This window comes from Staurois parvus, unplaced genomic scaffold, assembly GCF_062004578.1.
Source record: "Staurois parvus isolate SC_StPar_1 unplaced genomic scaffold, SC_StPar_1.0 ptg000132l, whole genome shotgun sequence".
Taxonomy (NCBI): Eukaryota; Metazoa; Chordata; class Amphibia; order Anura; family Ranidae; genus Staurois; species Staurois parvus.
In genome coordinates, this window is record NW_028317928.1 from 182,501 (window position 1) to 207,697 (window position 25,197).

Below are 25,197 nucleotides of genomic sequence, written 5' to 3' on the forward strand. Positions count from 1 at the left end.
TGAAAGAAGGAGCAGCCGCGCTTCCTGGACCGGATCGTCGTGGGACCGAGACCGGAGCCAGGTAAGGTACAGCAGCCCCTCTGCCCACCCCTGTACTTGGTGTCCGTTGGAGGAGGAGGGGGGGGCGGCGCCGCCCCTCAAAAAAGTGCCGCCCTGACACCGGCTCGCCGTATACCGGCGTATAAGACGACCCCCGACTTTTCAAAAGATTTTCACGGGTTGAAAAGTCGTCTTATACGCCGACAAATACGGTATATTTCAAATATATTTTTCTTCCATGTGGGGAGGTAAAGCCATATTGGCTGTAATCTATAACAGGGAGAGGGAGGGACAGCACTGCCAGACAATCAGCTTTTGTCGGTCCAATTTCGCACGATTTCAAAGTTGGTTGGAATTCCGAGTTGGGTTGCGACTTGCAAGACACAGAGGCCTGTGCAAGTCGCACCCGAAGTAGTGCATGTGACTGCTTTAGAAATCGATGCGGCTCCGACCAAGTGGGAATCGCACTGATAGGATCGCTTGATAGGTCACATGACATTGAGCAGCAGACAGGTGGCAGTTGGGGGGGAGGGGGGTTAGTGGCAGATTAAGCTTCTTTGCATTGATATGGTGTTCCCAGAGTTCCACGTTAATTTTTTTTTTTTCTTTCTTTCTCTCTGACCTTTGTATTGTATGCCAGAAAAGCCTGAATGTAGTCATGGTGGAGTCACACTTCAAGGAGGAAGAGGAGGAAGTTCCCATAGATACCCGTGAAGGTGCGCATAGAGGGGCTACATATTCCACATCTGTCTGTCCATCTCTGTCATATCTGTCCACTACAGCCATCTGTCTATATCTACCATTGGGTTTGGGTCTGGCCACAGATTCTCCATTGGGTTTGGGTCTGGCCACAGATTCTCCATTGGGTTTGGGTCTGGCCACAGATTCTCCATTGGGTTTGGGTCTGGCCACAGATTCTCCATTGGGTTTGGGTCTGGCCACAGATTCTCCATTGGGTTTGGGTCTGGCCACAGATTCTCCATTGGGTTTGGGTCTGGCCACAGATTCTCCATTGGGTTTCGGTCGGGCCACAGATTCTCCATTGGCTTTGGGTCTGGCCACAGATTCTCCATTGGGTTTCTGTCTGGCCACAGATTTTCCATTGGGTTTCTGTCTGGCCACAGATTCTCCATTGGGTTTCGGTCTGGCCACAGATTCTCCATTGGGTTTCTGTCTGGCCACAGATTCTCCATTGGGTTTCTGTCTGGCCACAGATTCTCCATTGGGTTTCTGTCTGGCCACAGATTCTCCATTGGGTTTCTGTCTGGCCACAGATTCTCCATTGGGTTTCTGTCTGGCCACAGATTCTCCATTGGGTTTCTGTCTGGCCACAGATTCTCCATTGGGTTTCGGTCTGGCACAGATTCTCCATTGGGTTTCTGTCTGGCCACAGATTCTCCATTGGGTTTCTGTCTGGCCACAGATTCTCCATTGGGTTTCTGTCTGGCCACAGATTCTCCATTGGGTTTCTGTCTGGCCACAGATTCTCCATTGGGTTTCTGTCTGGCCACAGATTCTCCATTGGGTTTCTGTCTGGCCACAGATTCTCCATTGGGTTTCTGTCTGGCCACAGATTCTCCATTGGGTTTCTGTCTGGCCACAGATTCTCCATTGGGTTTCTGTCTGGCCACAGATTCTCCATTGGGTTTCTGTCTGGCCACAGATTCTCCATTGGGTTTCTGTCTGGCCACAGATTCTCCATTGGGTTTCTGTCTGGCCACAGATTCTCCATTGGGTTTCTGTCTGGCCACAGATTCTCCATTGGGTTTCTGTCTGGCCACAGATTCTCCATTGGGTTTCTGTCTGGCCACAGATTCTCCATTGGGTTTCGGTCTGGCACAGATTCTCCATTGGGTTTCTGTATGGCCACAGATTCTCCATTGGGTTTCTGTCTGGCCACAGATTCTCCATTGGGTTTCGGTCTGGCACAGATTCTCCATTGGGTTTCTGTATGGCCACAGATTCTCCATTGGGTTTCGGTTTGGCCACAGATTCTCCATTGGGTTTCGGCCTGGCCACAGATTCTCTATTGGGTTTCGGCCTGGCCACAGATTCTCCATTGGGTTTGGGTCTGGCCACAGATTCTCCATTGGGTTTGGGTCTGGCCACAGATTCTCCATTGGGTTTGGGTCTGGCCACAGATTCTCCATTGGGTTTGGGTCTGGCCACAGATTCTCCATTGGGTTTGGGTCTGGCCACAGATTCTCCATTGGGTTTGGGTCTGGCCACAGATTCTCTATTGGGTTTGGGTCTGGCCACAGATTCTCCATTGGGTTTGGGTCTGGCCACAGATTCTTCATTGGGTTTGGGTCTGGCCACAGATTCTCCATTGGGTTTGGGTCTGGCCACAGATTCTCCATTGGGTTTGGGTCTGGCCACAGATTCTCCATTGGGTTTGGGTCTGGCCACAGATTCTCCATTGGGTTTGGGTCTGGCCACAGATTCTCCATTGGGTTTGGGTCTGGCCACAGATTCTCCATTGGGTTTGGGTCTGGCCACAGATTCTCCATTGGGTTTGGGTCTGGCCACAGATTCTCCATTGGGTTTCGGTCTGGCCACAGATTCTCCATTGGGTTTCGGTCTGGCCACAGATTCTCCATTGGGTTTCGGTCTGGCCACAGATTCTCCATTGGGTTTCGGTCTGGCCACAGATTCTCCATTGGGTTTCGGTCTGGCCACAGATTCTCCATTGGGTTTCGGTCTGGCCACAGATTCTCCATTGGGTTTCGGTCTGGCCACAGATTCTCCATTGGGTTTCTGTATGGCCACAGATTCTCCATTGGGTTTCGGTCTGGCCACAGATTCTCCATTGGGTTTGGGTCTGGCCACAGATTCTCCATTGGGTTTGGGTCTGGCCACAGATTCTCCATTGGGTTTGGGTCTGGCCACAGATTCTCCATTGGGTTTGGGTCTGGCCACAGATTCTCCATTGGGTTTGGGTCTGGCCACAGATTCTCCATTGGGTTTGGGTCTGGCCACAGATTCTCCATTGGGTTTGGGTCTGGCCACAGATTCTCCATTGGGTTTGGGTCTGGCCACAGATTCTCCATTGGGTTTGGGTCTGGCCACAGATTCTCCATTGGGTTTGGGTCTGGCCACAGATTCTCCATTGGGTTTCTGTCTGGCCACAGATTCTCCATTGGGTTTCTGTCTGGCCACAGATTCTCCATTGGGTTTCTGTCTGGCCACAGATTCTCCATTGGGTTTCTGTCTGGCCACAGATTCTCCATTGGGTTTCGGTCTGGCACAGATTCTCCATTGGGTTTCTGTATGGCCACAGATTCTCCATTGGGTTTCGGTTTGGCCACAGATTCTCCATTGGGTTTCGGCCTGGCCACAGATTCTCCATTGGGTTTGGGTCTGGCCACAGATTCTCCATTGGGTTTGGGTCTGGCCACAGATTCTCCATTGGGTTTGGGTCTGGCCACAGATTCTCCATTGGGTTTCTGTCTGGCCACAGATTCTCCATTGGGTTTCTGTCTGGCCACAGATTCTCCATTGGGTTTCTGTCTGGCCACAGATTCTCCATTGGGTTTCTGTCTGGCCACAGATTCTCCATTGGGTTTCGGTCTGGCACAGATTCTCCATTGGGTTTCTGTATGGCCACAGATTCTCCATTGGGTTTCGGTTTGGCCACAGATTCTCCATTGGGTTTCGGCCTGGCCACAGATTCTCTATTGGGTTTCGGCCTGGCCACAGATTCTCCATTGGGTTTGGGTCTGGCCACAGATTCTCCATTGGGTTTGGGTCTGGCCACAGATTCTCCATTGGGTTTGGGTCTGGCCACAGATTCTCCATTGGGTTTGGGTCTGGCCACAGATTCTTCATTGGGTTTGGGTCTGGCCACAGATTCTCCATTGGGTTTGGGTCTGGCCACAGATTCTCCATTGGGTTTGGGTCTGGCCACAGATTCTCCATTGGGTTTGGGTCTGGCCACAGATTCTCTATTGGGTTTGGGTCTGGCCACAGATTCTCCATTGGGTTTGGGTCTGGCCACAGATTCTTCATTGGGTTTGGGTCTGGCCACAGATTCTCCATTGGGTTTGGGTCTGGCCACAGATTCTCCATTGGGTTTGGGTCTGGCCACAGATTCTCCATTGGGTTTGGGTCTGGCCACAGATTCTCCATTGGGTTTGGGTCTGGCCACAGATTCTCCATTGGGTTTGGGTCTGGCCACAGATTCTCCATTGGGTTTCTGTCTGGCCACAGATTCTCCATTGGGTTTCTGTCTGGCCACAGATTCTCCATTGGGTTTCGGTCTGGCACAGATTCTCCATTGGGTTTCTGTATGGCCACAGATTCTCCATTGGGTTTCGGCCTGGCCACAGATTCTCTATTGGGTTTCGGCCTGGCCACAGATTCTCCATTGGGTTTGGGTCTGGCCACAGATTCTCCATTGGGTTTGGGTCTGGCCACAGATTCTCCATTGGGTTTGGGTCTGGCCACAGATTCTCCATTGGGTTTGGGTCTGGCCACAGATTCTTCATTGGGTTTGGGTCTGGCCACAGATTCTCCATTGGGTTTGGGTCTGGCCACAGATTCTCCATTGGGTTTGGGTCTGGCCACAGATTCTCCATTGGGTTTGGGTCTGGCCACAGATTCTCTATTGGGTTTGGGTCTGGCCACAGATTCTCCATTGGGTTTGGGTCTGGCCACAGATTCTTCATTGGGTTTGGGTCTGGCCACAGATTCTCCATTGGGTTTGGGTCTGGCCACAGATTCTCCATTGGGTTTGGGTCTGGCCACAGATTCTCCATTGGGTTTGGGTCTGGCCACAGATTCTCCATTGGGTTTGGGTCTGGCCACAGATTCTCCATTGGGTTTGGGTCTGGCCACAGATTCTCCATTGGGTTTGGGTCTGGCCACAGATTCTCCATTGGGTTTGGGTCTGGCCACAGATTCTCCATTGGGTTTGGGTCTGGCCACAGATTCTCCATTGGGTTTGGGTCTGGCCACAGATTCTCCATTGGGTTTGGGTCTGGCCACAGATTCTCCATTGGGTTTCGGTCTGGCCACAGATTCTCCATTGGGTTTCGGTCTGGCCACAGATTCTCCATTGGGTTTCTGTCTGGCCACAGATTCTCCATTGGGTTTCTGTCTGGCCACAGATTCTCCATTGGGTTTCGGTCTGGCCACAGATTCTCCATTGGGTTTCGGTCTGGCACAGATTCTCCATTGGGTTTCTGTATGGCCACAGATTCTCCATTGGGTTTCGGTCTGGCACAGATTCTCCATTGGGTTTCTGTATGGCCACAGATTCTCCATTGGGTTTGGGTCTGGCCACAGATTCTCCATTGGGTTTGGGTCTGGCCACAGATTCTCCATTGGGTTTGGGTCTGGCCACAGATTCTCCATTGGGTTTGGGTCTGGCCACAGATTCTCCATTGGGTTTGGGTCTGGCCACAGATTCTCCATTGGGTTTGGGTCTGGCCACAGATTCTCCATTGGGTTTGGGTCTGGCCACAGATTCTCCATTGGGTTTGGGTCTGGCCACAGATTCTCCATTGGGTTTGGGTCTGGCCACAGATTCTCCATTGGGTTTGGGTCTGGCCACAGATTCTCCATTGGGTTTGGGTCTGGCCACAGATTCTCCATTGGGTTTTGGTCTGACCACAGATTCTCCATTGGGTTTCTGTCTGGCCACAGATTCTCCATTGGGTTTTGGTCTGGACTGTGACTGGGCCATTCTAACACACAAAGATGCTTTGATCGGAACCATTCCATTGTAGCTCTGGCTGGATTTTTCGGGTCGTTGTCCTGCTGGAAAGGGAACCTCCACCCCGGTCTCAAGTCTTTTGCAGACTCTAACAGGTTTTCTTCTAAGATTGCACTGTATTTGGATCCATCCATCTTTCACATCAACTCTGACCAGCTTCCCTATCCCTGCTAAAGAAAAGCATCCCCACCACATGATGCTGCCAACACCATGTTTCACGGTTGGTGTGTTCAGGGTGATAGGCAGTGTTAGTTTTCCCCCACACATAGCGCTTTGCTTTTAGGCCAAAAAGTTCAATTTTGGTCTCATCTGACCAGAGCCCCTTCTTCCAGATATTTGCTGTGTCCCCCACATGGCTTCCCAAAACTGCACACAGGACTTCTTATGGCTTTCCTCCAACAATGGCTTTCTTCTTGTCACTCCTCCATAAAGGCCAGATTTGTGGAGTGCACGACTAATAGTTGTCCTGTGGACAGATTCTCCCCCCCCTGAGCTGTGGATCTCTGCAGCTCCTCCAGAGTTCCCATGGGCCTCTTGGCTGCTTCTCTGATGAATGCTCTCCTTGCCCGGCCTGTCAGTTTAGGTGGACGGCAATGTCTCGGTAGGTTGGCAGTTGTGCCGTACTCCTTCCATTTCTGGATAATGGATTGAGCAGTGCTCCGTGAGATGGTCAAAGCTTGGGATATTCTTTTATACCCTAACCCCGCTTTATACTTCTCCACAACTTTATCACTGATCTGTCTGGTGTGTTCCTTGGCCTTCATGATGCTGTTTGTTCACTAATGTTCTCTAACAAACCTCTGAGGGCTTCACAGAAAAGCTGGATTTATACTGAGATCACATGACACACAGGGGGACTCTATCTACTAATCAAGTGACTTCTGAAGGCAATTGGTTCCACTAGATTTTAGTTAGGAGAATGAGTAAAGGCGGCTGAATACAAATGCCGCCACACTTTTCAGATATTTACTTGTCAAAAATGTTGAAAACCATTTCTCATTTTCCTTCCACTTCACAATTATGGGTCACTTTATGTCGGTCCATCACATCCAATCCCAATAAATACATTGACGTCACATGACAACACGGGGAACATGTTAAAGGATATGAATACTTTTTCAAGGCACTCTATCTATCTATCTATCTATCTATCTATCTATCTATCTATCTATCTATCTATCTATCCATCTGTTCATTATCTATCTATCTCATATCTATCATATCTTCCCACTATAACTATCTATATCTATCTATTGATCGATCGATCTGTCTATATCCAACTCTCCATTTTTTTTTTTTTTTTTTTTTTTTTTTTTAGATGAACTTGATGGAAATGCTTTGCGGAAATATCCCAAACCTTGGCACTCCATGGAGGTCTGTACGGAGGAGGAGGGGACAGGAACGGAGGATGATGAGGTAGATATCAGAGGAGCTGTCAGTCATGTCCTACTCTGCTCTGTACTCCACCCCTGTTGTTCTATATGACTGCATAGTATGAGCAGGGTGGCCCTAGTAGTCCTTCAGATTCCCTGGCACTGCCCGGCCTCCTGCCTGCTCTGGGAGGAGGAGGGAAGGTCACAGAGCTGGTGATGCCAATCCTGTTATTCCTTCCGCTCATCCCTTTATGGAGAAACCCCTCCCACTGCGAGGCTCATTTCATCTTCCAGATGTTGTGTCTGGTAAGCCAACGGTGGGTTTGTTTTTTGGTTGATCCATCCCTGGAAATACTGACCGGTTTCTGTTGTCTAGGGTGGCATCCTCGGGGGTCTTAATGTCATCATCAAATCAGAGGAGGAGGAAGAGGTGGTGATCAAAGACGAAGAGGAAGCTACGGACATTGTCCCAGGTGAACGAGGGTGGAGCTGGGCATACACAATCATGTTCTGATTGGTCAGATGGATAATAATAATGTGCGAGGACCCACCTGTGAGGACCACCAGTACAACATTTCTGATTCAGTCTTAGAGGAGCAACTACACATAGGAGGGAGGAGCAAACTGCACATAGGAGGGAGGAGCAAACTGCACATAGGAGGGAGGAGCAAACTACATGTAGGAGGGAGGAGCAAACTGCACATAGGAGGAAGGAGAAAACTACACATAGGAGGGAGGAGCAAACTACACATAGGAGGGAGGAGCAAACTACACATAGGAGGGAGGAGCAAACTACACATAGGAGGGAGGAGCAAACTACACATAGGAGGGAGGAGCAAACTACACATAGGAGGGAGGAGCAAACTACACATAGGAGGGAGGAGCAAACTGCACATAGGAGGGAGGAGCAAACTGCACATAGGAGGAAGGAGCAAACTGCACATAGGAGGGAGGAGCAAACTGCACATAGGAGGGAGGAACAAACTGCACATAGGGAGGAGCAAACTGCACATAGGAGGGAGGAGCAAACTACACACGGGGGGAGGAGAAAACTGCACATAGGAGGAAGGAGAAAACTGCACATAGGAGGTAGGAGCAAGCTGCACATAGGAAGGAGGAGCAAGCTGCACATATGAGGGAGGATCAAACTGCACATAGGAGGAAAGAGCAAACTGCACATAGGAGGAAGGAGCAAACTACACATAGGAGGGAGGAGCAAACTACACATAGGAGGGAGGAGCAAACTGCATATAGGAGGGAGGAGCAAACTGCACATAGGAGGGAGGAGCAAACTGCACATAGGAGGGAGGAGCAAACTGCACATAGGAGGGAGGAGCAAACTGCACATAGGAGGGAGGAGCAAACTGCACATAGGAGGAATGATATTTCCTTCAATACTCCTTTTTTTTTAATTAAAAATGAAGATCCCAGTAGTGATCAAATACCACCAAACAAAAAGCTCTGTTTGAGGGGAAAAAAAAGATATAAATTTCTTTTGGGTACAGCGTTGCATGACTGCGCAACTACCAGTTAAAGTAGCGCAGTGTCAAATAACAAAAAGTATCAGTATTCACTTACTGGGATTTAATTTTTTACCAAAGACCGTATATATTTTGGCCTAAATATATAAAGAAATGTGTTTTGGTTTTTTTTGGAGTTTTTTTTTTAATTGGATATATTTTGTAACAAAAAGTAAAAAATATTGTTTCTCTCACAATTTTATGTCTTTTATATATATATATATATATAATTTATTTTTATTTTTTTAATTGAAAATTAAAATCCCAGTAGTGATCAAATACCACCAAACAAAAAGCTCTGTTTGAGAGGGAAAAAAACAAAAAAAGTACAGCGTTGCATGACTGCGCAATTACCAGTTAAAGTAGCGCAGTGCCAAATAACAAAAAGTATCAGTATTCACTTACTGGGATTTAATTTTTTACCAAAGACAGTATACATTTTGGCCTAAATATATAAAGAAATTTGTTTTTTGTTTTTTTTTTAATTGGATATGTTTTGTAACAGAAAGTAAAAAATATTATATATATGCATATATATATATTTCTAATTAAAAAACATTTTTTTTTATTAGAAATTAAAATCCCAGTAGTGATCAAAAAGCTCTGTTTGAGGGGGAAAAAAATGATATAAATTTCTTTTGGGTACAGCGTTGCATGACTACTCAATTACCAGTTAAAGTAGCGCAGTGCTAAACAACAAAAAGTATCAGTATTCACTTACTGGGATTTTATTTTTACCAAAAACAGAATACATTTTGGCTTAAATATATGAAGAAATTTGTTTTTTGTTGTTTTTCTTTTAATTGGATATATTTTGTAACAGAAAGTAAAAAATACTGTTTTTCTCACAATTTTATGTCTTTATATATATATATATATATATATATATATATATATACACAGTTGCAAGAAAAAGTATGTGAACCCCTTGGGATTATGTGGAGTTTTACATGAATTGAGCATAAAATGTGCTCTGAACGTCATCTACGTCACAACAATAGAAGAACACAGTCTGCTGAACATAATACTACACAAACATTAGATGTTGCCATGGTTTAATTGCACATAACATGTAAACATTCACAGTGCAGGGAGGAAAAAGTATGTGAACCTTTGGACTTAATAACTGGTTGACCCTCCTTTGGCAGCAATAACCTCAACCAAACGTTTCCTGTAGTTGCAGATCAGACCTGCACAACGATCTGGAGTAATTTTGAACCACTCCTCTTCACAAAACTGTTTCAGTGTAGCAATATTCTTGGGATGTCTGGTGTGAATCGCTCTCTTAAGGTCATGCCACAGCATTTCAATCGGGTTGAGGTCAGGACTCTGACTGGGCCACTCCAGAAGGCGTATTCTGTGCTGTTGCAGCCATTGTTTTGTTGAATTACTTGTATGCTTTGGGTCATTGTCCTGTTGCATCACCCATCCTCTGCGGAGCTTCAGTTGGCGGACAGATGGTCGTACGTTTTCCTGCAAAATGTCTTGATGTCTGGAATTCATTTTCCCATCAATGACAACAATCCGTCCAGGCCCTGAGGCAGCAAAGCAGCCCCAAACCATGATGCTCCCTCCACCATGTTTTACAGTGGGGATGAGGTTTTGATGTTGGTGTGCTGTGCCTTTTTTTCTCCACACATAGTGTTGTGTGTTCTTCTCAAACAACTCAATCTTGGTTTCATCTGTCCACAGTATATTTTGCCAGTAGTGCTGTGGAACATCCAGGTTCTCTTTTGCAAACTTCAAACGTGCTGCAATATTCTTTTTGGGCAGCAATGGCTTCCTCCGTGGTGTCCTCCCATGTACTCCATTCTTGTTTAATGTTTTCCTTATTGTAGATGTGTCAACAAAAATGTTAGCATGTGCCAGAGATTTCTGTAGGTCTTTAGCTGACACTCTGGGATTCTTCTTTACCTCATGCAGCATTCTGCGCTGTGCTCTTGCAGTCATTTTTACAGGATGACCACGCCTAGGGAGAGTAGCAACAGTGCTAAACTTTCTCTATTTGTAGACAGTCTGTCTTACCGTGGACACATGAACATCAAGGCTTTTGAAGATACTTTTGTAACCCTTTCCAGCTTCATGCGAGTCAACAATTCTTGATCGTAGGACTTGTGAGAGCTCTTTTCTGCAAGGCATGGTTCACATCAGACAGTGCTTCTTGAAACCAGTAAACCCAAAACATGTGTGTGTTTTTTAAGGGCAGGACAGCTGTCGGCAACACATCCAATATCATCACACTGATTGGAGTCAAGGTTGGCTCACTCCTGGCTCCAATTAGCTCTGGGAGAAGTCATTAAGCTAGGGCCTCACATACTTTTTCCTCCCTGCACTGTGAATGTTTACATGTTATGTGCAATTAAACCATGGCAACATCTAATGTTTGTGTAGTATTATGTTCAGCAGACTGTGTTCTTCTATTGTTGTGACTTAGATGACGTTCAGAGCACATTTTATGCCCAATTCATGCAAAACTCCACGTAATCCCAAGGGGTTCACATACTTTTTCTTGCAACTATATATATATATTGTGGGAACTCGCTTCAAAGTGGTAGAGCTTTTAAACGCACACAGCTACTCGCTTTCTTTAAGGGCCTTTTTAGCCCACTTTTATTTAAATGAAACAGTTCAATAACATAAGAGGTTCCCACGCAGGGGTATCCACCATCACACAAAACAAAACTCAGCCTCCTGGCTTATACTCCGCTTGATGTCTGCCTCCTGCAGACTTCTTCAAGACACAGCTCTTGCACACCGCTGGCCACTAGCACACAGCTAGTCTCTATCAGCCCCTTGCTGCTTTTGGCTTCCACCTCCCCTAGGTGAAGCCCACCTGACTCCTAGCTGCCGGGGTGGAGCCCTGCTGACTCCTAGCTGCCGGGGTGGAGCCCTGCTGACTCCTAGCTGCTGGGGTGGAGCCCAGAACCCTGGTCCTGACTCTCTCTAAAGGCCTGCACACACCTGTGCAATCAGTCTCCTGGCCTATCCCAAAACCTGGTCCCAGGATTGGAGATTTCATCCCTCCCAGATCTCTTTGAAATCTCCAGGCTCCAGATCCCAAAACAGACCTTACAAACACAGGAGGAAAGTGAAAAGCCACTTTCCTCCATATCAAACACTTACCCTGGAGCCCCTCAACCTGCCTTGTTGAGAATCCAGGGTTACAGATCGCCACACTGTCACATATCCCCCCCCTTTGTTTTGATCCCGTAGGGGGCAGTACACACAACTTATATCTTCTGGCACCTCTGTGCCAGCTCTCACTTACAGGGGTCCAATCTGGTCTGACCTTACCTTTCCTAAAGGGGAACTCTACCCAATGACTCCTTTGGTGTCTCTCCCCAAGCCTCATTGTCACTCTGCTATGGGCTCTACTCAGACCTTCCCTATTCTTTTTCCGGGTGCATTTCCATAAACACTTTCTCTCCTGAGATCTTAACAGGGTCCCCCTGGCCTTTCTATCGACCTTTCTGCCCCTTTGCTTCAGGTGATCAGGTTTCCTAATACCTTTCTCAGTATTCCTGTCCCAAGGCTGTAGGGGAACTATTTCTACTGTATTTGTACCAGGACCACCCCCCTGATTTCTTGTACCTTTAGCTATCAAACCTGCATGACTCATTACCACAGTATTCAGTTTACCATGAACAGTTATATTCCAGTCAATATTACACCTTTCAATACATTTTCCAGCATTAGTTAGGACAGTGTCTGTAGATGGCACACACACCATAGGGCAGCCATCACCCACGTGAACCTCACAAAATGCCACTTCACCTGGCGTCATGCAATCTGCAGGCGGCTGTCCAACCATTTTAACTTTTTCTACACCACTTGTATCTGTATACAAATCCTGTACAGATGAGCTCTCTTCTGATCCATTTTGCCAGTTTTCAGATACCATTTGTCCCTGTATGTCAGATGTCTCATCAGACCTGCTACCTAAACCTCTTTTTGGCCCAATGACCCTGATTTCTTTATGCATATCCGTTTGAGCCCTGGTCAGGATCTCTGCTGTTCTCTGGTCCATGCTCGGCCCTTCCATCTCATGTGGTTTGTCCACTGGTGCAGTCAACACACCCTTCACTGACAACTGACCAGCACCATCCTGGACCATAGCAGCAGAAATGCTTCCCACCTGGCTGTTAGGAGGTAAAACCTTTTTTGACTCTTTTTCCATTTCTCCAAAACATTTCTCATATATCACATTTACAGGTAATCCAGTGGCGTACCCTGATACAACTTTTAACACCATCAACAAATTCCGAAACAAACAACTTTCTTGTTCCCATTTGATCTGTACAGCCAGCCATTTGGTGCTCCACCTAGTGGTACTCCGCAGTACCAGACCATCTGACTGTGGAGGAGACACCCCAGTATACATTGGTTGTACATTCCAAAGTTCAAGCATCTCCTTTAATACTTTGGATACAACCCAACCACTTGACTCTAAACCTAAGACCTTCCTGACCATATTTAGGGCACTGGGAACGCTGAGAGACTCACCTGCTGAGACTTGAGAAGTTGAAATTTTTAAAGGGACCTTCTCCAAGCTGGAGACAACCACAGCCTGGTGCTCCACCAGAGCGCTGCCATGTGCTGGGCTCACTCTCAACATTTCAGACTCAGTATCCACAAGCTGCCCCTGATCATTCCCAGTGACAACATCATTTTGACACTCCATGCCAACATCACTTTTGTGGGTCACAGACAAATTCTCTGCTGTATACACGCCCTTATCCATAGGCTGTTCTATAGATCCTCCTGCTGGCACAGCAGAAACAGTGTCCACCTTATTTTTTTGCATAAAAGCCTCATCTATCAACGAGATTAGCCTTTTACCCCAACTATCCCAATCCATTGTATATGTGCTCAATTCACCAGTGCTCCTCAGCACCGATCCATCCGCCCAAGGAGACACACAAGAATAGACGGGCTTAGTTGCAGATCCATTGCACAAATCACTCTGGATCACGTCTGACTTGGGTAACACCTGTTTTCCCACTGCAGGTTGCAATACCTCACATCCACCACTTTGCTCTGGGGATACTTCCTGAATTACACACACACTTGCATTTTTCCCAGGCTGCATTAACCCGCTGTTCACCTGAACACTTTCAGTATTGTTAGACTGCACCAACACACTCCTATTACAAGGTGCAGTTCCACTCTGCTCCACCAGAGTGACATCGCAGTTGTCCAGGGCAACCTCCGGCTCCAATACACGGAGACCCCTGGAGATGTCTAAGGACACCTGTGCTGTCTTACCACCAGTTGCTATGGGAAACGACCCATCTTTATAGCTTTTGCACTGCAAGAGCTCAGGGTTTTCCCAACAGCAGAACATTTCACATCAACATCAGCATTTTTAGCTCTTGTGGGCTGTTCTATCCCACTACCAACCTGTGACTGGCACACATTAGTGACATCACTTGCTTTTTGAGAACCAGGCACAGGTTTAACTTTAACCCCTAACTCCCCACTGTACAAGGCACTGCACAGGGAAAAGTCACTCTCAAAAGCACATTCAGTGGCCCAACTAACTGGGGTCACTCCTACATCAGAATGGACAGTCTCATAACCAGTCCTTCTCAACATGACAGTCCCAGCCATGGTTTTATCACACACAGTCTTACCCACCACAGTAGTAGGTATCACCATCTTCATTTGAGTGCGTTGTCTCATAAACGCATCCTCAACTGCACTTTCCTTGGCAACTTTTCCCTTGCCCCAAGTTGAAGTAACAGATGCCTCCATAGGCTCCATGGACTCTCTGGCACCCCCTGCAGGCCCAACAGGAACTTCCTCCCTGTTGCCAGAGGTGGCTGCTGACATTTTAAAACAAGACTCTGGGCTTGAAGTTGTAGATATTTGCCCAATATCAGCGGTATTCCAGAGTCTGGGACAGGAAAAGATCCCATGCCCCCACTGACCACATTCCAGGCATGGTACATTTCCACTCTTATCTTTGTTGGGACACTGAGCCACATCTTCAATGCAGCTCCTCCTTCCAGGCACTACTTTTTCTCCGGTCACCATGGGAGATTGCACTCTCCAAGCAGAACTTTGCTGGCTCTTTCCAACACGCTGTATTGGCTCCTCTTGATGCCACTTGCCATGATCCTTATATGACATAGCCCCCCGTACACAGACAGCCCGACTGGCCTCCTCTGTGTTGCTATGGGCCTTCACTCTTGATCCTGGCCTCTGGTCAGCCCCTCTCCTTGCACATAGCATAGGCTTCTCTCTGCTGGACCAACTCTCAAGCCGTGACACATTCACATTTTTCACAACAGCTACTGGTTTAACTGCAGCAGCGTTGCCAGGGGCAACAACACCCCTCTCCCAGGTACAGACATCCTGCAGCTCTCTCCTTGCACTGAAGGTTGGCTTGCTTTCCTCTTTAGGTTGGTTCAATGCTGCCAGGTGCTGCTTGCACCAGTCCACAGCAGACTCACCCACATCTAAATTTCCGGGCTTGGCTGGGGCATGCGGTATATAACCCCCTAGCCACAGGGCTCTATCTCTCGCTTCAGCAAACATTGCCTCCTTTTTCTGGTTTGACCGCCCCATCTTTGCAGTCATGCACACAGCAGTGTGTTACACAGTTCAGCAACACCATGGAACACTGTCTCTTTAAGGCAAAGTCCTTTTCACTAGCAGGTTCTCCTCACCTGCACACACAGATAGTGCTGTCCATTGCACAGAAACTCAGTTCATATAACTGATGAACTTACTTTTGCAGGGATCTCCAATTCTGCCCGCATCCTCCACCATATGTGGGAACTCGCTTCAAAGTGGTAGAGCTTTTAAACGCACACAGCTACTCGCTTTCTTTAAGGGCCTTTTTAGCACACTTTTATTTAAATGAAACAGTTCAATAACATAAGAGGTTCCCACGCAGGGGTATCCACCATCACACAAAACAAAACTCAGCCTCCTGGCTTATACTCCGCTTGATGTCTGCCTCCTGCAGACTTCTTCAAGACACAGCTCTTGCACACCGCTGGCCACTAGCACACAGCTAGTCTCTAGCAGCCCCTTGCTGCTTTTGGCTTCCACCTCCCCTAGGTGAAGCCCACCTGACTCCTAGCTGCCGGGGTGGAGCCCTGCTGACTCCTAGCTGCCGGGGTGGAGCCCTGCTGACTCCTAGCTGCCGGGGTGGAGCCCAGAACCCTGGTCCTGACTCTCTCTAAAGGCCTGCACACACCTGTGCAATCAGTCTCCTGGCCTATCCCAAAACCTGGTCCCAGGATTGGAGATTTCATCCCTCCCAGATCTCTTTGAAATCTCCAGGCTCCAGATCCCAAAACAGACCTTACAAACACAGGAGGAAAGTGAAAAGCCACTTTCCTCCATATCAAACACTTACCCTGGAGCCCCTCAACCTGCCTTGTTGAGAATCCAGGGTTACAGATCGCCACACTGTCACAATATATATATATATATATATATATATATATATATATATATATATATATATATATAAAATTTTATTTATTTTTATAAAAAATTAAAATCCCAGTAGTGATCAAATACCACCAAACATAAGCTCTGTTTGAGTGAAAAAAAATATGATATAAATTTCTTTTGGGTACAGCATTGCATGACTGCGCAATTACCAGTTCAAATAGCGCAGTGCTAAATAGCAAAAAGCGGCCTGGTCATGAAGGGGGCTGAAGTTGTTATAGATAATTGTCCATTGTCTAAAAAATCTCCTTAAAACTGAAAATGGTGTAAAACAATTGGGAAAGTTTTTTTTTTTTTTCATTGGGACTTCCTGGACTCTTATCTTGTGTATTAAAGCTTTACATGTGAATTTATCTGAGCTTCTGTATTCCAGTTGACCTTCAGAAGAAGACTTCTCAAGACTACAGGACAGCAAATGACAACAAATCCAAAGACTACCTGTCTATGTGGAAATCAGATGATGTCTCGGAGTGGGGTGCCAAATCTATGGCAGGTCCAAATATCCTGACCATCAACCACCGAACTATGACGGGTGAGAAGCCATTTTCATGCTCTGAGTGTGGTGGGTTCTTCAAACACAAGTCCAGCCTTGTCCTCCACCGGCGTATCCATTCGGGGGAGAAGCCGTATTCTTGCTCCGAGTGCGGCAAACAGTTTATCCAGAAGGCAAACTATCTGCGACACCAGCGGCTCCACACGGGCGAGAAGCCATACAAATGCACCGAGTGCGGCAAAGAGTACGCTCAGAAGCAGAGCCTGGTGATGCACCAGAAGTTCCACGCGGAAAATGAGCCTTTTTCTTGCCCTGAATGCGGCGCCAATTTTATCAGACAGTCGCACCTTGTTAACCACAGGAAGACTCACAAAGGCTTGCGGCGCTACACGTGCCCGGATTGTGGGGACTTTTTTATGCTGCGGTCCAGTCTGGTCATCCATCAAAGGGTCCATAGTGCTGAGAAGCCTTTTTCTAGCTGAGCAGAACCAGACTGGAACAGCTGGAATAGACTTGGATGGTCTTGACCCTATTCAGCCTCCATAATGCTGAAAGAGGACGGGAAGGGTTGACAAGGGTTGTTTAGAGGATCTATAAAAGTTAAGTCTCACCCATCTTGTATACTTGTCACTATGGAAGCAGTGGGTGATAACTCTGAGATACTAGTGTTCTGATGAACCCATGGAGAAAGATGGCACTTCTGGGAGAAATCATGCCCTACTCTAAGAGAAAAGTTGGCACTGGTGTTCTGAGGAACCCATGAGAGGAGATAACTTATGGTAGAAAGTCAGAGGAAACCTCAAGAAAGGGAATGTGGACACTGCATTTTTTAAATGATGCCCCACCCTATAACCTGTATGCCATGGCAGCGCTAGGAAAGGAAAAGTTGCCATTGGTGTGCCGAAGAAGCCATGGGTAGATATGGAGCTCCTGAGAGGGACTTAGGATGAAAAAAGTCACAGAAAACCTTGAGAAAGAGAAGGGTTGGCACTCCTTTTTATTGATGCCAAACCCCTGACCTGTATGCTTGTTCTTGTGGCCGAAGTAAAAGAAGAGAAGTTGGCACTGGTGTTCTGAGGAATGTAAGGGACAAGATGGAGCTTGGGAAGGGTTGATACATCTAGCTAGGTGACACTAGGGTTCTGTTGAACCCATGGGGAAAGATGGCGCTCCTTGGGGGAATGATGCCCTACTCTTTATGATTATTATATTAAAATTAGGAGAAAAGTTGGCATTGGTGTTCTGAGGAACCCATTGGAAGAGATTAAACTCTTCGGAGAAAGACCCAGGAGACCATGAGAGAGGGAATGGTAGGCACTGCTTTTTTTTAAATGATGCTCCACCCCATAACCAGTATATTAGGTACTGTGACAGCGCTAGGAAAGGAAAAGTTGCCATTGGTGTTCCAAGGAACCCATGGGTAGATATGGAGCTCCTGAGAGGGACGTAGAAGTAAAAAGGTCACACAGGAGACCTTGAGAAAGAGAAGGGTGGGCACTCCCCTTTTTAATAATGTCAAACCCCAAACATGTATGCTTGATACTATGGCAGAACTAAGAGAAGAGAGGTTGGCACTGGTGTTCTGAAGAACCCATGGGAAGAGATGGAGCTCCTCAGAGAAAGTCACAGGAGACAGTGGGAAAGGGAAGAGTTTGCACTGATAGCTAGCTGACACTAACGTTCTGGGGAACCCATGGGGAAAGATGGAACTTCTGGAAGAAATTATGCTCTACTCTTAACCTTTGTGCTATATACTATATTAAAATTAAGAGAAAAGTTGGCTTTGGTGTTCTGAGAAACCCATGGGTAGATATGGAGCTCCTGGGAGAAAGTCACAGGAGCCCATGGGAAAGAGAATGGTGGGCTCTGTTTTTTTAAATGATTCCCCACCCCGTAACCTGTATACTAGTTACTGTGGCAGTGCTAGGAAAGGAAAATTTGCCATTGGTGTGCCGAGGAACCCATGGTTAGATATGGAGCTCCTGAGCAAGACTTAAGATGGAGCTCCTTAGAGGGAGCTGGAGGGAAATAGTCACAGGGAACCATCAGAAAGGGAAGGGTGGGCTCTCCTTGTTTAAATAAGCCCCATCCCTGACCTGTGTGCTTATTACTGTGGCACATCTAGTGGACAAAGAGATGTCACTGGTGCTCTGAGGAATCTCTGGGAGATGATGGAGCTCCTAGGAGAAAATCACAGAAGACCATAGGAACCAGAAGGGTTGACATTGGCACTTATTTGGAATTATGCCCCACCCTGAATATTGTATGTGTATTGCCATGTCAGAGCCAGGAAGGAGAAGTTGGAATTGGTGTTCTGAGGAGCCCATGGGAAGAGATGGAGCTCCTTAAAGGCAAGTGAGAAAGTCACATGGGACCACTGAGATTTTGTTCCTGTGCAGACCCATCTTCTTACCCATCAGCTCCTCAGGAAACTAGTACAATTAAACCCATTTTTACCCACACACATCACAATGTGCTCTAATGAGCTAATGTCTTTTCTTTTATAAAGCTGATTGTTCAACGATGTACAGTGTCTTTGGTGGTATTTTGGTCACATAACGTGAACATTTTATCCATGTGTATGAGGCAGCGGCTGGACCATCTCAAAATCAGTGGGAAATACCTTCACGGCTATAGAGGACTTGTTTAGAAGATCTAACACCAAGGGAGAATAGGTAGGATAAAGGTAGGGTTTTGGTAAATGATATCCAACGGTGGTATGTTTGTTTTTGTGGAACTAAGAGCTACATTGATGTTGGTGTTCTGAGGAACTCATGGGCAAAGATGGAGCTGCTGATAGGAAGCTGGAGGAAGATTTTGATGATTGGTAGCTTCCTCCCTCTTCTATCCAGCTTCTCGGGACTACATAGCAGATGACGCCTTAGAGTTCCTACACATGGTAAAAATTCATCTTGTGATTTGAGTGTATGTAAATTGTCTCGTGACTTAATGCTCTGGGACAGACCCTGTGTTTGCTTCTCTTTTAAAGACCCACCTCTATTGTGTATCCTTGTCATCATAAGATTACATAAATCAGGATTTCTAAACCTTTTCAAGAGAGGAACCCTAGAAATAACTTTCCGGTCTCAGGGAACCCTACCTAAGAATGACTATGTCTACAACTCATGATACACTAGTGCGATGGTCAGTGGGATGAATTCTCCTTACATGTGTAGTCATTGGGGACAATTACCCCCTTGTAGATAGCTAAAAAGATCAATGGTGTCAGTGGGAACTTATCTGATAAGTAGAATTTTCTCATTGCTCAAGAAACACCTTGCAACCTCTGGAGGAACCCTGGTTGAGAAACCCTGACCTATCATGGTAATTTTGAGGCTTGGGCGTGAAGAACCAGACAGGACAGTAGAGAGGAAACCGGATGAACATAGTCACATAGACCTTTTTCTTTTCTTGATGTGTTTCTCTCTTGCCATCTGCTTCCCAGTCAGTAGAGCCCATACATTAAAAGTCTGTTTCAAAGATGGGGCCATGTGCTTGGCCTCCCCGATGAGCCACTGATGAGTTAAAACCAATTAGCTCCAATGAAAGCCTATTGGTATCATTTACTGTGAGAAACAGTAAAGCACAATCACTGCACAACACTGCTAACAAAGTAACAGTCTGCATTTGTATAATATACTGTGCCTAAAAAGTCTTCCTCCCCCTTGAAAATTTCCCCATGTTGTCATGTTACAACCACAAACGTAAATGTATTCTATCGGGATTGGATGTGATACACCAACACAAAGTGGCACATAATTGTGAAGTGGAAGGAAAATGAGAAATGGCTTTCAAAAGTTTTGACAAATACCTGAAAAGTGTGGCAACATTTGTATTCATGCCCCCCGGAGTCAGTACTTTGTAGGACCCCCTTGTGCTGCAATTCCAGCTGCAAGTCTTTTTGGGGATGTCTCTTTGCAGAGGGACATTTCTGCCCATTCTTCTTTGCAGAATCGCTCAAGCTCTGTCAGATTGGATGGAGAGCGTCTGGGAACAGCAATTTTCAGGTCTGGCCACAGATTCTCCATTGGATTTGGGTCTGGACTGTGACTGGGCCATTCTAACACATGAAGATGCTTTGATCTGAACCGTTTCATTGTAGCTCTGGCTGGATGTTTCAGGTCGTTGTCCTGCTGGAAGATGAACCTCTGCCCCGGTCCCAAGTCTTCTGCAGACTCTAACAGGTTTTCTTCTAAGATTGCCCTGTATTTGGCTCCATCCATCTTCACATCAACTCTGACCAGCTTCCCTGCTGAAGAAAAGCATCCCCACCACATGATGCTGCCACCACCATGCTTCACGGTGGGGATGGTGTGTTCAGGGTGATGTACAGTGTTAGTTTTCCGCCACACGTAGAATTTTGATTTTAGGCCAAAAAGTTCAATTTTGATCTTATCTGGCCAAATCAAAACCGCCCCCCTTACATTACTGGTCAGTTGAGAAATGCCCCATTACCTTGGTAGTCGGTGGAGAAGAGTTCCCTTACTTCATGGTCAGTGTAGAAGTGCTCCCCTACATTGGTGGTCAATGAGAAATCGCCCCCTACACTGGTTAGTGGAAAAGGATCCCTCCAGCAGAGAACTGCTCCCTTACATTGGTGGTCAGTCAGAAGCTGCCCCTTAACATTGGTGGTCAGTGTAGACTAACCCCCCCCCCCCAAGTTGATGGTCAATGGAGAAATTGCTTCCTTAGATTGGTGGTCAGTGTAGAAGGACCCCCTTCAATCGGTGATCAGTGGAGGAGTGCTTCCTTACATTGGTGGTTAATAAGAATTTGCCTCTTACATTGGTTGTCAGTGGAGAAATGGAGAAGAACCCCTCCAGTGGAGAAGTGCACACTTACATTGGTGGTCAGTGTAGAAGGACCCCCTTCAATCAATGGTCAGTGAAGTGCTCCCTTACATTAGTGGTCAATGAGAATTTGCCTTTTACATTAGTTGTCCGTGAAGAAATGGAGAAGACCCCCTCCAGTGGAGAAGTGCACACTTACATTGGTGGTCAGTGGAAAATTGCTTCCTACATTGGTGGTCAGTGTAGAAGGACCCCCTTCAATCCATGGTAAATAGAGAAGTGCTCCCTTACATTGGTGGTCAATAAGAATTTGCCTCTTACATTGGTTGGCAGTGGAGAAATGGAGAAGAACCCCTTCAGTGGAGAAGTGCACACTTACATTGGTGGTCAGTGGGAAATTGCCTCTTACATTGGTGGTCAGTGTAGAAGGACCCCCTTTAATCAATGGTCAATGGAGAAGTGCTCCCTTACATAGGTGGTCAATAAGAATTTGCCTCTTACATTGGTTGTCAGTGGAGAAATGGAGAAGAACCCCTCCAGTAGAGAAGCACTCTCTTACATTGGTGGTCATCTTAGAAGGACCCTTTTAAATTGGTGGTGAGTAGTAAAGTGGTCTTTTACAATGGTGATTATTTGAGAAATGCCTACTTAAATCTCGGTAAATGAGAATTTGCCTCCTTACATTGGTGGTCAGTGTAGAAAACCGCCTTCAATCAGTGGTCAATGGAGAAGTGCTCCCTTACATTAGTGGTCAGTGTGGAAGGACCCCCTTAAATTGGTGGTCCGTGCAGAAGTAAACCCTTACAATTGTGGTCAGTGGTGAAGAGCCCCCATTACACACGTTGTGCCCCCCTAATATTGCTCAAGGAAGCCCCAACAACCTCTGAAGGAACTCTGTGATCCCTCTCTTAGCCTATACCAGCGCAACCAGGTTATCAAATATCGAACCTGCATCGCTGTTGGACGGTGTGTTGACCCGGGGAGGGGCCAACAATGGGGATGTGTGATGGCAGGTTAGAGCTGTCAGTCATTGGGAGTTGGTCTGTATGTGCCTAATAAAGCAGCACAAATGTTGTTGTAAGGCAGTAAGTAAGGTAAGGAGGTAATGTAAGGCAGTAGGTAAGGTAGGGAGGCAAGGTAAGGTAAAGCAGAAGGTAAGGAGGTAATTAGTGCAGGAGGTAAAGTAAGAAGATAAGGTAAGGAGGCAAGGTAAGGCAAGGAGGTGAAATAAGGCAGGAGGTGAGGCAGAAGGTAAGATAGGGAGGCAAGGTAAGGCAGGAGGTAAGGAAGGAGGTGAGGTAAAGCAGGAGGTAAGTCGGGAGGTGAGGTAAGGCAGGTAAGAGCAGAATATGGTCAGAAAGGATCTAAAATGTCTATCTAGAAAAATAATTTTGGTGACAGACTGCCGGCGGGGCCCCTTGATTGCTGCTTTGAGAATGCTGCAGCTTTGACCTGCTGAGCATTCGGTCTTTGGTTTGATATTCCAGGGTGGGTGGCCGGTTGTCTCTTTACCTGCAGCTTCCCCTACACACCCACCATCTCTTGGACCACAGGATGTCCCCTTTCCTTGACTGTGTTGCTTCTGGAAAGGTTCTCCTCACTGCAGGCCATCGGGGCCCCGGGATATCAGAAACCAGAAAGGGGTTCTTATCCTCCCCCACCCCATCCAACACTAGAGGATTATGAATCGACTTACAATATAAGTACCCATGGGTGATATTTAACCTTGGCTTAGTCTGAAGAGCAATGGCTGGGGAGAGCTCAGGCTCTCTCAGTGGTGGGCTGAACACAGGATTCGGCACCTTCTCTCTGTGCCCATTATGAGGGGTTCCCACCATCCCTGTGCTGAGTTCCTGGGTCTGTACGCCCACTGTGCCCATTATAAGGGGTTCCCACCATCCCTGTGCTGAGTTCTCAGGTCTGTACTCCTGCTGTGCCCGTTATTAGAGGTTCCCACCATCCCTGCACTGAGGTCCCAGGTCTATACACCCACTGCGCCCATTATAAGGGGTTCCCACCATCCCTGTGCTGAGTTCCCGGGTCTGTACTCCTGCTGTGCCCGTTTATTAGAGGTTCCCACCATCCCTGCGCTGAGGTCCTGGGTCTATACACCTGCTGTGCCCAATATGAGGTAGATTTTTGGAATGCCAAAGCGCACCGTACGCTGTTCCCTCGGTGAGGGCGGGGACTCCTTAGCCATCCTAATAAAACGCTGTTAAGTCGTTGTAATTAATGGAATTAAAGTCATTTGTCACCTGAATTTATCCCAAGTAACTCAAGCCGTCCCAACCAGATTCAGCAGGAGTTTAACAGTGCTTCTGGGCAGAGCTGCAGCCAATCCAGGCAACACAACAGTCTTTATACTCACTGGATCGGAACCATGGCCATTCCAAGAACTCGGATGTCGCCATAGTGACAAGAGAGAAATATAATTATATATTGTATCCAGTATCTATCTATGGATCGTAAATACTGAAATCTTCAACATATACATTGAATGATGCCAGATATTTTATATATAAATAGAGCAAAATATATACATATCTGATCTCATTAGTATAACTATTATTTTATTTTTTGTATATAACATTTTTTTATTGAATTATTACACAGGTCTGCGACTAAAAAGCTGTTTGATTATTTTCATCTAATTTCCATGTATTTTGGTGTGCTGAAAACAAATAAAATATTGAAAAGACTCCTAGACGTCATGATTTGCCACAAAATGCTAAATTGTCTTCAAATTTATCAAGTTTTTTTAATTTGTGGTATTTTTTTTATATTATGGGTTTTTAACCAAATTTAAAGTCCAAATTAGTATTAATTAATTCATTCACATAAGTGCATTTAAGATATAAAATGCCAAAAAAACCTTAAAAGGTTGTCTGAGTTATGTAAAAAAAAAATATAGCACTGTAAATCTGATGGTCAGCAATATATACATAAGCTAAGCAAGTTTTAGGGGAAAAAAATTCTATTTCCTCATTTCCCTAGTTCTCTTCTGGTCCTTTGTTGTTATTTGCAGGTAAACAATCTATGCCCCTCCCCCCCTGCAAAGGGGGTGAATACAAGTGCTGCTTTGAGTGACATGTCTGACTACTGGGATACTCAGCAGCATGATGTATGTGTAAGCCTCAGTCCTGAGTCTGTGCTTCTAATGGTAGAAGGGGGTTAATCTTTCCTGAAGAATCCAGTGGGAGGGAGACACAGGGCAGATAGCAGCAGCTCCGGTCAGTGAAGGGGGGCGTGGCCAGCACTATGACGTCTTCTGTACAGACACAGAGCTGCTCTCTCCTGCAGTCCACACTTGTGCACGATTCATCATCAGGTTCTTGGTTCTAGGCTGTTCACACTTTTTCATCGCAATTCGTGTTAGCTCCTCATTCTTCAACCGTTATGTTATGGCTCCGCGCTGGTGTATTAATTCGCCAGTTTCTGTTTCATCTGTGGTGAATATACAGTGTTGAAGCAACAGCAGAATATTAAAGACTTTGTGAAGAAAGTATACTTTGCATACTTTGGACTAAAAATTGGAGATCAAGATAAAGTTTGGGCGCCTCGTAAAGTGTGCAAACGGTGTGTTGAGGACCTCCGAAACTGGTTCAAGGGTAAGAAAAAATCTTTCCGTTATGGGATTCCTATGGTATGGCGAGAGCAAAAGAACCATAGTGACGACTGTTACTTTTGTTCATGCGATGTGAAAGGGTTTAATTCCAAATGGAAGCATTCTATTTCATACCCCAATCTTCACTCAGCAAGTCGTCCCATCCCCCATGGCACAGATATACCAGTACCCAAG

At 46.3% G+C, this 25,197-nt stretch overlaps 1 protein-coding gene across 1 annotated transcript in view; it reads left to right on the forward strand.

Moving 5' to 3' along the window:
• LOC149466090 (uncharacterized) overlaps nt 1-19,132 on the forward strand; it is a 124,545-nt gene extending 105,413 nt beyond the window's left edge. The window contains exons 6-9 of the mRNA XM_089672750.1: nt 680-755; nt 7,074-7,171; nt 7,505-7,601; nt 16,489-19,132. Coding sequence (XP_089528876.1) covers nt 680-755; nt 7,074-7,171; nt 7,505-7,601; nt 16,489-17,090 — 873 coding nt within the window. The 3' untranslated portion in view covers nt 17,091-19,132. The remainder of the gene's footprint in view (nt 1-679; nt 756-7,073; nt 7,172-7,504; nt 7,602-16,488) is intronic.
• The last annotated feature ends 6,065 nt before the right edge of the window (nt 19,133-25,197 follow it).